At 38.8% G+C, this 15,990-nt stretch overlaps 1 protein-coding gene across 4 annotated transcripts in view; it reads left to right on the forward strand.

Moving 5' to 3' along the window:
* The window catches only part of Pli (E3 ubiquitin-protein ligase pellino), an 826,064-nt gene that overhangs the window by 262,001 nt on the left and 548,073 nt on the right, over nt 1-15,990 (forward strand). For all 4 annotated transcript variants that reach the window (XM_067140842.2, XM_067140840.2, XM_067140843.2 and 1 more), the window contains one exon: nt 781-873. In XM_067140842.2, coding sequence (XP_066996943.1) covers nt 781-873 — 93 coding nt within the window. The remainder of the gene's footprint in view (nt 1-780; nt 874-15,990) is intronic.

The raw sequence follows: 15,990 nt of genomic DNA on the forward strand, positions 1-15,990 counted from the left end.
ACTGCCGACAGTGGGATTCGAACCTACTATCTCCCGAATACTGGATACTGGCCGCACTTTAGCGACTGCAGCTATCGAGCTCGGTACACGAATTTTCATGAAGTTTAATAATCGTGTGTGTATTAATATAGACTACACGATGGTGTACTACTTATTCTTCGACGATTTTCATAGTAGACGTTGTAAAACGTAGAAGCGATTGAAGTTTCTGTATGACATCACCTCGCCTTGAGTCGCTGGCAGCGAGCTCAGTCTTAGTCCGCCGGCTGGTTCGGCTCTCTTCGCGCGCTGCGTATTTTGAACAAGAAATGAATAATGATTCAGAGAGATCGCGGAGATTGATGGACCAGTTTCCGGTACAATATACAATAATGAACTCCTTGTACCTGCTTCTTTTCTTTTTTTTTTTTTTTTTTGCTTCTTTGGATTGTATCATAGGCATCCTTATTGGCATTCTTATATTTTTGTGATATTTTTATGCGTAAAAGTGCTACAGTGCTAGTGGCCAAAGCTGAGGCCCTCATGCATGTGAATAAATAAACTTCTAATGACCATAATGTTTGCAGTTTTGGAACTACTAGCAAAATCAAATTTTACGTTTGATGTGTGCTGATTCGAATGGAGACTGTGTGTGTGTGTGTGTGTGTGTGTGTGTGTGTGTGTGTGTGTGTGTGTGTGTGTGTGTGTGTGTGTGTGTGTGTGTGTGTGCGTGTGTGTGTGTGCTTCGGCATCAATGCAAGCTCAGGGATGAACTTTTTGAATATTGGCCTCTTTTTGCAGGTCGGATGGCACAGAATCGCCTATTCTGGAAGAGCAGGAGTCCAACCCTGCTGAAAAGCAGAAAGTGAAATACGGAGAACTTGTTATTCTGGGGTAAGTGTTTAAGAAAATGCCTTTGAATCTTTCATATTCAACAGCTATTTTCTTCTAATACTTGTGTGGTTAATTTGTCATGTTTCCACATTATTGATTTGTCTATCTGTTGTTAGTGTTCTGAATAATTATAGTAATTTTATGATTTAGTAATTACCTTAGTGAAGGCCACGGCCGCTTCCTTCCCATTCCTAGGCATTTCGTATTCCATCGTCGCCATCAGATATATCTGTGTTGGTGCGACGTAAAACAAATAGGAAAAAAGAAGTAATTAAGAACTTAAAGTTATTCGATCCCGTTTGTTTGTATGCGCGAAACGTGTCAAAACATCATGCATATATACAGTACTAGCAATTACCCGCGGCTTCGCTCGCGTGGATTTCGTAATTTGATCAAAATAATCGTTCCTCGGCATTGTACTAAGACATTATCTGAAAATTCCTAAAGTATAAAACATCACCCAAAAATTGAGTTTCATTTACCCCATCATTTTTTAGTAAACCATGTTTGTGGTATTACCTTTTGGTGCTAAGACGACCATGCGACATAGAACTGTACATGTGAGAAACAAGTCTTCTCTCAAGTCGAAAAAATAAGTACATGTTTTTTTTTTTTTTTTTTTTTTAAAGGAGATTCCAAATACCTATTCCCACATCTGTAACATCTTCAGTTTTTAAGATAGAAGTATCCTCATAAAAAATAATTCCACTATTTTTCACTTCTTTTCACTCCCCGTTAAGTGCGTTCTCGAAAAACAAAAAGGCACATGTTCCTGTATTTTTAAAGGAATTTCCAAATACCAAGCTTCTTGTATCTAATATGTTAAGTTTTTGACATATAATACAGATATACCGGTACTCATTATAAAAATTCAGCCGCTTTTCCAATTATTTTCAGCCCCTTAAATGGATTTTTCGGAAACAAAACGAAAAATACGTCTTTAATTATTTTTAAAGGAGGTTCTAAATACCAATTTTCTTCTCAACTTTCGTCCACCCCTTTCCCGCCTTAAGTTGACTTTACGAAAACAAAAAGTACTTGTTTATTTATTTTGAAAGGAAATTCAAAATACCAACTTTCTCGTCTGTAACAACTTCAGTTTTTAAGATAAAGTATCCTCATAAACGTATTTCAACTCCTTATTTACTTATTCTCAACCCCACACCCCTTACGTCGATTTTCAAAAAAAAAAGCGTGTTTCTTTATTTTTAAAGGAGATTCCAAATAATAATTTTCGCGTCTGTAACATCTTCAGTTTTTGAGATTTAAGTATTCTCATAAAAGTAATTAAACTCCCTTTCCAAACCCCCCCCCCTTTCCTACCCGTTAAGTTGATTCCCCCCTCCCCAACAAAGTGCGTGTTCCTTTATTTTTAAAGGAGATTCCAAATACCAGTTTTCACGACTTAAACATCTTTAGGTTTGAGCAGTGGCGTATCCTGGAATCTCCACTGAGGCATGCAACTAGTAACCATGCAGTTAACACAATGTATTAAGTAAATTTCAATTCTACTCACCCTAATTACATGTAGGTGAACTCGAGCCAAACAGTTTTACTGTAAGTTTCTGGATTGAACGTGCGTACTCAATTCTTGTTTTCTGTTTTTAAATTTACGAGGGTCCGCCTCTGTGGTGTAGTGGTTAGTGGGATTAGCTGCCACCCCCGGAGGCCCGGGTTCGATTCCCGGCTCTGCTGGAACGGGGTCCACTCAGCCTCGGGAGGTCAACTGAGTAGAGGTGGGTTCGATTCCCACCTCAGCCATCCTCGAAGTGGTTTCCCACTTCTCCTCCAGGCAAATGCCAGGAAGGTACATAACTTCAGGCCACGGCCGCTTCCTTCCCTCTTCCTTGTCTATCCCTTCCAATCTTCCCATCCCCCGCAAGGCCCCTGTTCAGCATAGCAGGTGAGGCAGCCTGGGCGAGGTACTGGCCAACCTCCCCAGTTGTATCCCCCGACCCAGAGTCTGAAGCTCCAGTACACTGCCCTTGAGGCGGTAGAGGAGGGATCCCTCGCTGAGTCCGAGGGAAAAGCCAACCCTGGAGGGTAAACAGATTAAGAAGAAGAAGAAATTTACGAGGGAAGGTAGATGTCTCCCGGCTTTAACTATTTGAATCTTTTCATCAAACGAACGGCCAATAAATGGCTTTTCAAACTGATTTACAATTATGTCCGTTTTAGACTCATCCATCGTTAATACCACATGTGCGCAAAATATAACAAAACATCGAAAACACAATGAATTAACTCGCTAGTTAGCCACAACTCAAGCACTGGAGGTAAGTCACCCCAGTGGCATTGGTCAGTTTCGTCACATTGGGTTCTCGCCGGGGGGTAAAGATGCCGACTTTCTCCAAGTTGCTAACAGATGACAGACGGTAGCACGGGTATGGGGTGACAAATTCTGACCAAGTTTCAATTGCAGCGACATCGTTCGGAGGGATTCAGAACTACGTCTGCCACTGAATGCAATTTTAAGATTGAATGCCTTTCATCCTTAACTCCTGCACTCGCTGTCTCTTCCTTCCTAGAGTGGAGTAGACGGCGAGACTACACCAGCACCACACGTAGTCAGGCAACGGAACTAGTACAGTTGCGCGGACCTTTTGAACTTCTGAGAGAAGAAAACGTTAATATTTGACTTGAAACAACCTAAAATCGTACATCAGACAGTTCTTTGTGTTATCGTAACGCATGCAATGAATGCCTTGCATTCAAGGAGAATACGCCCCTGGGTTTGAGATATAAGTATCCTCATACAAAGAATTCAACTAATGTTCCAATTCATTCAACCCCCTTAAATCAACAAGCATCAACCCCCTTAAGTGGATATTCCGAAGACAAAAGAATACGTGTCTCTTTACTTTGAAAGAAGATTCAAAATACAAATGTTCCTTGCCTCTTAATATCTTCAGTTTTTGAGACATAAGTATCCTCATAAAAATAATTCAACTCCTTTTTCAACCAAGCCCGTTAAGTTGATTTTCGCCCTCCTCCAAAATATGCGTGTTTCTTTACTTATACAGGAGGTTCCAAATACAATTTTTTACGTGTGTAGCCTTCAGTTCTTGAGATCTAAGTTTCTCCATAAAAGGAATTACATTTTTTCACTTCCTTTAACCCTTCCCCTTAAGTGAATTTTCCGAAAACCAAAAACACTTGTTTCTTTCTTGATGAAGTAGCTTCCAAATGCCAATTATCACGACTGTAACATCTTCAGTTTTGAGATATATGTATCCTCATAAAAATATTTATACTCTTCTTTCACCACCCCGTCCCCAAGTTGATCCCACCCCCCAATGCGTATTTCTTTATTTTGAAAGGTGATTCCAAATAGTAATTTTCACGTCTGTAACATCTTTAGTTTTTGAGATATAATTATCCTCATACAAAGTATTGAACTAATTTTTCAATTAATTCACCCCCCTTAAGTGGATTTTCCAAAGACAGAAGATTACGTGTCTCTTTACTTTGAAAGGAAATTCAAAATACAAAATTTAATGTCTGTAACGTCTTCAGTTTTTGAGATATAAGTATCCTCACGAAAAGAATTCAACTCCTTTTTCACTCACCCCCGCCCGTTAAGTTGGTTTCCCCCACCCAAAATTGCATGTTTCTTTATTTTTAAAGGAGATTCCAAATACCAATTTCCACGTCTGTAACCTTCAGTTCTGAGATATAATTTTCTCCAGAAAAGGAATTAAATTTTTTACCTCCTTTCACACTTCCCACTCAAGTGAATTTTTCAAAAACAAACCGTAGGCCTATCCGTTTCTTTAAAAGAGCTTCCAAATACCAATTATCATGACTGTAACATCTTCAGTTTTTGAGATATATGTATCCTCGTAAAGGGAATTCATCTACTTTTTCATACCCCCCCCCCCCCACCCACCCTCCAAGTTGATTCCCCCGCCAAATGCGTTTTTCTTTATTTTTAAATGAGATTCCAAATACCAAGTTTCACGTTTGTAACATGTTTAGATTTTTTGGTATATATACATTCTCATACAAATAATTCAACTAATTTTTCAGTTCTTTCATCCCCACCCCCCGTTGAGGGGTTTTCCCGAAAACCAAAGAGAACGTGTTTTCTTAATTTTAAAGGAGATTCCAAATACCAATTTTCACTTATGCAACGTGTTCAGTTTTAAAGATATACTGTAGATACTTTAATTTTATTAATTCACCCCTTTTTTCAGTTCCCCTTAGTGGATTTTCCGAAAAATGTATTGTTTCTTTACTTTTACTCGAATGGGAAGCGTTTGCTGGACTTCTGTGCTAGTATGGGTTTAGCTGTTACGAATACATTCTTCAAGCATAAGGCTATTCACCGTTTCACATGGGAGACTAGGGGTACCAGATCCAAAATAGACTATATCATAACAGACTTTGAATTCAGGAAATCTGTAAGGAATGTACGAGTTTTTCGCGGATTTTTCGATGATACAGACCACTATCTGATCTGTAGTGAACTAAGTATCTCTAGGCCAAAGGTAGAGAAAGTGAAATCTGTGTGCAAACGAATAAGGGCAGGAAATCTCCAGGACGAGGAAATTAGACAGAAGTACATGGATGTGATTAGTGAGAAGTTTCGAACAGTAGACAGTAAGCAGGTTCAGGATATAGAAAGTGAATGGGTGGCATACAGGGATGCTGTAGTAGAAACAGCAAGGGAATGCCTAGGAACAATTGTGTGTAAAGATGGGAAAAGGCGAACATCTTGGTGGAATGATGAAGTGAGATCAGCCTGTAAACGTAAAAAGAAGGCTTATCAGAAATGGCTCCAAACAAGGGCCGAGGCAGACAGGGATTTGTACGTAGATTAAAGAAACAGAGCGAAACAAATAGTTGTTGAATCCAAAAAGAAGCCATGGGAAGGTTTTGGTAATAACCTGGAAAGGCTAAGTCAAGCAGCAGGGAAACCTTCCTGGACAGTAATAAAGAATCTTAGGAAGGGAGGGAAAAAGGAAATGAACAGTGTTTTGAGTAATTCAGGTGAACTCATAATAGATCCCAGGGAATCACTGGAAAGGTGGAGGGAATATTATGAACATCATCTCAGTGTAAAGGGAAATCATCCTGGTGGTGTTACGAACAGCCAAGCTCATGGGGAGGAGGGAAATGGTGTTGGTTAAATTACGCTTGATGAAGTGGAAAGGATAGTAAATAAAATGCATTGTCATCAAACAGCAGGAATATGTGAAATTAGACCTGAAATGGTGAAGTACAGTGGGAAGGCAGGGATGAAATGGCTTCATAGAGTAGTAAAATTAGCGTGGAGTGTTGGTAAGGTACCTTCAGATTGGACAAAAGTAGTAATAGCACCTATCTATAAGCAAGCGAACAGGAAGTATTGCAACAACTATCGAGGTATCTCATTGATTAGTATACCAGGCAAAGTATTCATTGGCATCTTGGAAGGGAGGGTGCGATCAGTCGTTGAGAGGAAGTTGGATGAAAACCAATGTGGTTTCAGACCACGGAGAGGCTGTCAGAATCAGATTTTCAGTATGCGCCAGGTAATTGAAAAATGCTACGAGAGGAATAGGCAGTTGTGTTCATGTTTCGTTGATATAGAGAAAGCATATGACAGGGTACCGAGGGAAAAGATGTTCACTATACTGTGGGACTATGGAATTAAAGGTTGATTATTAAAATCAATCAAATGCATGTATGTTGACAATTGGGCTTCAGTGAGAATTGATGGTAGAATGACTTCTTGCTTCAGGGTACTTACAGGGGTTAGACAAGGCTGTAATCATTCACCTTTGCGGTTCGTAGTTTACATGGATCATCTGCTGAAAGGTATAAAATGGCAGGGAGGGATTCAGTTAGGTGGAAATATAGTAAGCAGTTTGGCCTATGCTGACGACTTGGTCTTGATGCAGACTGAGCCGAAAGCCTGCAGTCTAATATCTTGGAACTTGAAAATAGGTGCACAATATGGTACGAAAATTAGCCTCTCGAAGACTAATTGATGTTAGTAGGTAAGAAATTGAACAGAATTGAATGTCAGATTGGTGATACAAGGCTAGAACAGGTCGATAATTTCAAGTATTTAGGTTGTGTGTTCTCTCAGGTTGGTAATATAGTAAGTGAGATTGAATCAAGGTGTAGTAAATCTAATGCAGTGAGCTCGCAGTTGCGATCAGCAGTATTCTGTAAGAAGGAAGTCAGCTCCCAGACGAAACTATCTTTACATCGGTCTGTTTTCAGACCAACTTTGCTTTACGGGAGCGAAAGCTGGGTGGACTCAGGATATCTTTTTTCATAAGTTAGAAGTAACAGACATGAAAGTAGCAAGAATGATGGCTAGTACAAACAGGTGCGAACAATGGCAGGAGGGTACTCGGAATGAGGTGATAACGGTTAATTTAGGAATGAACTCGATGGATGAAGCTGTACGCATATACCGGCTTCGGTGGTGGGGTCATGTGAGGCGACTGGAGGAAGATAGGTTACCTAGGAGAATAATGGACTCTGCTATGGAGGGTAAGAGAAATAGAGGGAGACCATGACGACGATGGTTAGACTCGGTTTCTAACGATTTTAATATAAGAGGTATAGAACTAAATGAGGCCACAACACTAGTTGCAAATCGAGGATTGTGGCGACGTTTAGTAAATTCTCAGAGGCTTGCAGACTGAACGCTGAAAGGCATAACAGTCTATAATGATAATGTATGTATGTATGTATGTATGTATGTATGTATGTATGTATGTATGTATGTATGTATGTATGTATGTATGTATGTACTTTTACTCGAAATTCCAAATACCAGTTTTCAAATCTGCAATATGTTAGGTGTCTTGGAATTTGCAAATATAGTTTTTTTAAAAATTCACCTCGTTTTCACTCCTGTTCACCCCTTATTCATCGGATTATCCAAAAACACACACAAAAAATTACTTTATTTTCAAAGGGGATTCCAAATTTCATTTTTCATGTCTGTAACATCTTTCATTTTTGAGATAATAGTATCCTCATACAAATAGCCTAATTCAACTAATTTTTCAATTTCTCTCCTCCCTTTAGGTGGATTTCCAAAAACAAAAAAGTATTCCTTTATTTTTAAAGGAGATCCCATATACAAATTGTCAGGTCTGTGATATTTTCAGTTTCTCAGATATAATCCTCATTCACCCTTCCTATTGAGATATTCCAAAAACAAAAACAAAACAAAACACGTGTCTTTACTTTTAAAAGAGATTCTAAATACCAATTTTTACATCTGTAAACTTTAAAAGTTTTGAGATATAGATACACGCATTTTAAAATTTCACGCCCCTTTTCACCCCCTATTAATTGGATTTTCTGGAAACAAAAAATACTTGTTTCCTTATTTTTAAAGGAGATCCCAAATACCTATTTTCAGGTCTGTAATATCTTCAGTTTCTGAAATATAAATATCCTGCTTAAAGGCATGCAACCAATTTTTCACACTTTTTCACCCCTCCTATTGTGATTTTCCGACAACAGAATAATACGTGTTTCTTTATTTTTAAAGGAGATTCTAAATACCAATTTTTACATCTGTAAACTTTCAAAGTTTTGAGATATAGATACACTCATTTTAAAAATTCACCCCCTTTTCACTCCCCATATATTGAATTTTCCAAAGGCAAAAATTACATGTTTCTTTATTCTTGAAGGAGATCTCAAATACCAATTTTCAGGTCTGAAATATCTTCAGTTTCTGAGATATGAGCATCCTCATTAAAGGTATTTAACCCACTTTTCACCACTTTTTACCCCTCCTATTGGGATTTTTCCAAAACAAATACATGTTTCTTTATTTTTAAAGGAGATTCTAAATACCAATCGTTACATCTGCAAACTTTCAAAGTTTTGAGATATAGACTCATTTAAAAATTTAACCCCAGTTTTCACCCTCCCATTTATTGGATTTTCCAAAAACAAAAAATCGTTTTTCTTTGTTTTTAAAGGACATCTCAAATACCAATTCTCAGGCCTGTAATATCTTCAGTTTTTGAGATATAAGTATCCTCGTTAAAGGCATTCAACCCCTTTTTCACCCCTCCTATTGGTTTTTTCCTAAAACAAAAAAATACGTGTTTCCTTATTTTTAAGGAAGATTCGAAATACCAGCTTTTACATAAACTTTTAAAGTTCTGAGATATAGATACACCAATTTTAAACTTTCACCCCCGTTAGCGACGGAATATCTGAAAATCCTATCTTAGCGATCACCTACATGTTAATATGAATTTATCCCCAAAATTTCATTTATGTCCAGTAGTTTTGGCTTAGCGATGATGAATCTGTCAGTCAGGACAAGTTACTTCATATATATATATATATATATATATATATTGGTATAGCCTATGTGTTCGAAGATTGGCGTAGGTGCGCCGAAACTTGAATTAAGGCGGAGTCGCAGCACTTTCGTGGCTTTTGTAAAGAAATACAACTTTTGAGCGCAGATACTAAAAGTTCCCCTGGCCGATGATCGAATCACTTCACTTCGGGCCTCGAGTCCTCTCATGGTAAGCGTTGGGCTATAAAATAGCGGAAAGTAATAACATTACTAGGCAATTATGTCCTAATTTGCGTCTTTGATTTGTTCCCGCATGACTTCGTACACAGATTTCAGAGTTATCTATATATATAAAATAACTTGTCCTGACTGACTGACTGACTGACTGACTGACTGACTGACTGATTGATTCATCATCGCCGAGCCAAAACTACTGGACATAAAGAGATGAAATTTTGGGGATATATTCATATTAAGACGTAGGTGCTCGCTAAGAGAGGATTTTTGGATATTCCTTCGCTAAGGGGGTGAAAACGGGGGTGAAATTTTAAAATGAGTTGCTCTATATCTCAAAACTTTAAAAGTTTACAGATGTAAAAATTGGTATTTAGAATCTTCTTTAAAAATAAGGAAACACGTATTTTTTTGTTTTCAGAAAATCCCAATAGGAGGGGTGAAAAAGGGTGAAAATGGGGAAAAATGGGTTGAATGCCTTTAATCAGGATACCGGTACCTATATCTCAGAAACTGAAGATATTACAGACCTGAAAATTGGTACTTTTGATCTCTTTTAAAAATAAAGAAACACGTAATTTTTTGTTTTTGGAAAATCCAATTAATGGGAGGGTGAAAAGGGGGTGAATTTTTAAAATGAAGGAATCTATATCTCCAAACTTTTAAAGTTTGCAGATGTAAAAATTGGTATTTAGAACCTTCATTAAAAATAAAGGAACACGTATTTTTTGTTTTCGGAAAATCGCAATAGGAGGAGTGAAAAGGGGCAAAAAAGTGGTTGAATGCCTTTAATGAGGCTACTTATATATCAGAAACTGAAGATATTACAGACCTGAAAATTGGGGTTTGGGATCTCCGTTAAAAATAAAGAAACACGTATTTTTTTGTTTCTGGAAAATCCAATTTAGGGGGGGTGTGAAAAGGGAGTAATATTTTAAAATGAGTGTATCTATCTCAAAATTTTTAAAGGTTATATATGTGAAAATTGGTATATAGAATCTCCTTTAAAAATAAATACACGTATTTTTTCGTTTTTGGAAAATCCAAATATTGGGGGGTAAAAAGGGGGGAGGGTAAATTTTTTAAAATGAGTGTGTATACATCTTAAAACTTTAAAATTTACAGATGTAAAAATTGGTAGTTAGAATCTCCTCTAAAAATAAAGGAAAACATATTTTTTGTTTCCTGTAAATCCCAATAGGAGGGGTGTAAAAGGGTGAAAAATGGGTTCAATGCCTTGAATGAGGATACATATATCTCAGAAACGAAAGATATTACAGAACTGAAAATTTGTATGTGGGATCTCCTTTAAAAATAAAGAAACACGTATTTTTTAGTTTTGGAAAATCCAATTAATGGCGGTTATACAGGAGTGACAAATTGGGTGAATTTTTGAAAGACTATATCTACAGAATATCTTGGAAACATAAAATGTTACAGACGTAAAAAGTGGGTGTTTGTATCTCCTGTAAATCTAAAGAAACATAGGTGATTTGTGTTTGGAAACTCCACTTAAGGGGAACTCAAAAGGGGTGAAATTTTAAAATGAGAATTTTTACAGTTTATCTCAAAAAACTTAACATGTTACAGAAGTGAAAAATGGTATTTTTTATCTCTATTAAACATAAAGAAACGTGTATTTTTAGCTTTCGGAAATACCACTTGGGTGGAGGGGGGGGGGGTAAAAGTGACTGAAAATGGTGTTGAATTCTTTTAATTAGGCTACTGATATCTCAAAAATGAAGATGTTACAGACGTGAAATTTGATATTTGCAATCTGCTTTAAAAATAAAGAAACACGTATTCTCGGAAAATCCAATGGGCGGGGGGTGAAAGAATTGAAAAATTAATTAAATTAATTGAATGAGAATACATACATCTAATAAAAACTAAAGTTGTTACAGACGTAAAATTCGTATTTGGATCTCCTTTAAAAAGAAAGAAAAACGCGTTTTGGGGGGAAACCATCTTGGAGGGCGGGAGTGTAAATGAGTTGAATTCCTTTCATGAGGACACATAAATCAAAAACTGAAGAAGTTAGAGTCGTGATAATTGGTATTTAGAAGATCCTTTACTATTAAAGAAACAAGTATTTTTTGCGGGAAAATTCACTTAGGGGGGAGGGGAGTAGTGTGAAATGAAGTGAAAAAAGTAAATTATTTTTATGGGGATACTTATATCTCAAAACTGAAGGTAATAGACGTGAACATTGGTGTTTGAAATCTTCTTTAAACATAAGAAACAAGCCTTCTTTTAATTTTTTTTTGGGGGGGGGGGTGCCGGTAAATAAACTTAACGGCGGTGGGGTGTAGAAGGAGGTGAGACCAATTGATTTTACTGTTCTTAATGTACTTATAAGGATCCTCGGCAGCGCGCCGGCCTCTCACAGCTGGGTTCCGTGGTTCAAATCCCGTTCACTCCATGTGACATTCGTGCTGGACAAAACGGAGGCGGGACAGGTTTTTCTCCGGATACTCCGGTTTTCCTGTCATCATCCATTCCAGCAACACATAATAATAATAATAATAATAATAATAATAATAATAATAATAATAATGATGTTCCGGACCGTCGTCAAATGTGCGGACCGCGCTGGAAACGGCTCCTGGACGGGTAATGACTAAGAATGCAGTCCGGCCGCGGGTTCAGTGCCTTCTAGGCACCCAATATGACACCACGCCGGATCTCCTGAAGGATTTTATCCATATTAAAAATGATTATAGGAAAAGATGGCAAAGATTTACGGACCCAACTGACCGGGAGGAATACCTGAGCCTAGCCCGGGAAGAACGAAATCGATTGCTGGAAAAGAAGATTGAAAAATGGGAGGAAACATGCCGTACTCTAATAGAAAACGAGTCAGATCGGGAATTTTGGTGGGTTCTCGCAGAAAACGAGTCAGACCGCGAATTTCGGCGGATTATATATCTAAAACAATAAGCATTCAATTATAAATTTCAGTATAATACCGTAGCGAAGCACGGGTATCTTGCTAGTTAGAATATAAAAGGAAAGTAAATGCTGGAAGGAAGAGTGTTAAATTCACCCGAAAGTGTTAAAGAAGTCTGAATTGTAGCTGCGGATTTTTAATAACAGTACTGTATACAAGTTGGTCCGTAGCGTGATAGACTCGATAAGTAACGAATATAGGCACTGTGTTGTTAGGTTACTACGAAACAGTTGTCAGTAGCTACAGACCTAACGCACACTTTTTGGAATTTATTACGATAATAGTGCGCTCCCATTACACACAGCAGAGCCTGGAAAAGTGGAGAAAATAAGGTAGTTTCGACCAGGGGTGGATCCAGGGAGCAATTATAGGGGGGTGGGGGACAATCATCAGGCCCAGTGGCTTCGCTTCTAGGCAACAGAAAGTATATCACTTTACCAATCTGTATGCTTTATTTGCAAATAGAGTTATTGGTTTCAGTGGCAAATTTCAAGTAAAATAATAATTGAAAAACCCCAGCCAATAGGAGCTGGCATATTGAGCTGACGCCATGTAGGCAGCCAGCGTGTCAATTGCTACGTTCAGTTTTACTCCACCAGATCGCATATTTTTAATCAGTTTTGTTGGGTAGACTTAAAATGTATCACCAGCGATCTTTAACATGTCGATGGCGAGGATTTTTTTGTAGCTTTCAGCAATCCGATGCCACCCTGTCGGTGTAAGAAATGTGCGAGGGCTACCTGCCCAACATCGGAGCAGGTTAAAGAAGCAAGGCGAACTACCTAATTTACGATGATCAACAATGGGACAATGACTGGTGGTGGTGGTGGTGGTGGTGGTTACTGTTTTAAGAGGACGTACAACTAGGCAACCATCTCCTATTGACACTGGTCAGACGGAAAACATGGAACGGATCCGGCATTTCGTAAACTGAAGGTATTGGTCAAAGAAATACAAGCGCCACGAAGGGCGTGATAATGAAAGACTTCCTGGCCTCGAATGCTGCAATACCGTCGGGGTCTGAAAAGAACAAGAGTTGATCAAGGTAGACAATGACTGGACCCAGCCGCAAGTTAACGGAATCATTCAAGTGGCGATGGGTAAACATTGCCTGTATACAGCAGACAAAGTAAACATGTGTGAAAACCTGTGACATTGGAGAAGGATACAAGCTCTTGTATTATGGCTCAATATACCAACGAAATGACGTGTCAATTGCCGTTTCCTAAAGGTTATTAAATATCACCTACGTAAACGTTCGCTCCATTGACATCAGAGTTGTCGCCGGGCCAACAGTAGTACGCATCGTGTCTTGTTATGCAAAACAGGTAGGGTGCATATTAAGGCTCGCTCCCATCTAGTGGGATCAAATCGAACCGAAAGCCGAAATTTCTACTCGACCGCTCACATCTAGCGGAACAGAATCGAACGGAATTCTATGGGGAAACTTCAGGCTTGTAATGGACGGTCTGATAGAAGGTGTGAGGTGGCACAAAATTACGAAAGATCGGAGAAGTTTCTGGGTGCATGAAATTAACAAGAGAACCAATCGGAGAGTATTAAAACTTATTTGGACGTTTATTGCGCGATGAAGCTAAGTATCGACTGTAGGCCTACTTCAGAGTTACTGTATTGCAATTTCAACAATTATTTCAGATAGTAGAATTTAAGAGAAAAGTTCAGTTTTACAGGAGGAAATGCTACCTCGGAGATGCAATGGGAGTCCGTGATCATTTTTAAAACTACCTTAATGCAATAGATTGCGTCCCGTGGCAGGATGAAATCATTAATCGAACTAGCCTCAACATTATTTTTTATTTTTTACAATTTGTTTTACGTCGCACCAACACAGATAGGTCTTATGGCGACGATGGGATGGGAAAGGGCTAGGACCGTGGCCTTAACTAAGGTACAGGCCCAGCATTTGCCTGGTGTGAAAATGGGGAGAAACCACGGAAAACCATCTTCAGGGCTGCTGACAGCGGGTTTCGAACCCACTATCTCACGAATAAAAACTCACACCTACGCGACCCTAACCGCACGGCTAACTCTCTGAACATTAACTTAAGACCATGAAGTGTATTTATAGTCCACAGCAGAGCAATTTCGTATACATTAGCCTACTATTTGTTAGAGACACAAATACGACAGTTTGAAACCTAGGAAGTGCCACTTACAATATCGTTCACTGTAAATGTAATAAACACTTACATCCCATGCGAGATGTGATGTCAGTTATTGTACTGATATACTGTATGTGGACTCCAACATAACACCATTTTGTGATGAAGTGAAAAAAATATATGAAATAAATTTTGTATAGACTAACAGTAACCCACCACAAAATTTGAATATTCTAATACTTTTTAATAGCCTTGCTTATTTCCTCCTAGACATTATTTGTTTCGTTGTTGCAGTAATGCTTGTGGGTCTTGTAGTAGAGGGAATTATATTATTGAACTAAACTGGTAAGTTTTTCCGAATCTAGTATTAAAAAGTTAAAATAAAAAACTATCACAAAACAGGACGTTCCCGACCGTATACAAGAAACAGCTGATTTTCCAGCTGAAGCTGATACACATTTGCCGCCAAATGGTCGTCCGAAAGATCTCGACCTGACCGTTTACGAAGTTGCACGAATCTTGATAATTCTGTTCGATTCCGCTCCGCTAGTCGAAAAATATTCTTGGCAGAGAATCCTGTTACGTTCAGTTCAGTTCGATTCGATTCGACTCGTGGCCATCGCCATCGCCATCGCCATCGCCATCTCCCATTTTAACACACGTTGAAAACAAATTCTGTTTGGTTCGATTCCATTCCATTCCATTCCATTCCATTCCACTCCACTAGGTGGGAGCGGGCCTTTAGAGGAACAAAGCTGGGTTTTGGACAGAACTGGAGTCATACATCCAGTCTATTGTCCGCGAATATCTGTTAATCTATATGGATTTCAAAAGCCATGTTCGCTACTCAAGGGATGATTTCGAATGACTGCATGGTGGTTCGGTTTTGGCATGCATAATGAAGCTGGTGAACACGCCTTGGAATGCGACGTGGCAAAAGTAAATGAACTCTTCAAGAAACGCCTGCACACCAGTATCACATAAAGCAGTGGTCGTCGTAAGTCGCAAATCGATTACTGGGTGGCGAAGAGGAAGGGATCTGAGGCTATTAATGGACTGTTTAGTGATACCATCAGACATCTCTCCTCAGCATATACTACTGGTTCTTATATTCCGGCTTCACCTTCGCCCAACACCACAGAACGCATAGAGTGGTGGAATCTTCATGTCGAAGCAACAGTGTTAATGGACACCATCCTTCTCCTCCTCAATACTGACCGCCTTGCGAAGGGTACATGGGGTAGGATCGCGGCACGATTTCGATCGAGTGCGGAAGACATAGTAGGACTGACAAAACGAGGAAACCGTTTCGTGGACAAACACGTCTGGTGGTGGAGTGACGATGTCCAGCGCACAGTGATCCAATATCACCGACAAGAACTGACATGGATTTGGTCCGCTATCAGGAGCTCAAATCTGTCACCAAACGAACAGTGGCAACCGCCAAGGACAGTTTCTTTCGTGATTTCCTTCGACAATTATATTAACCCGGATGGATCAATACTATCTATAGGATTACTATATGTCATCATTGA

This window comes from Anabrus simplex, chromosome 2, assembly GCF_040414725.1.
Source record: "Anabrus simplex isolate iqAnaSimp1 chromosome 2, ASM4041472v1, whole genome shotgun sequence".
Lineage (NCBI taxonomy): Eukaryota > Metazoa > Arthropoda > Insecta > Orthoptera > Tettigoniidae > Anabrus > Anabrus simplex.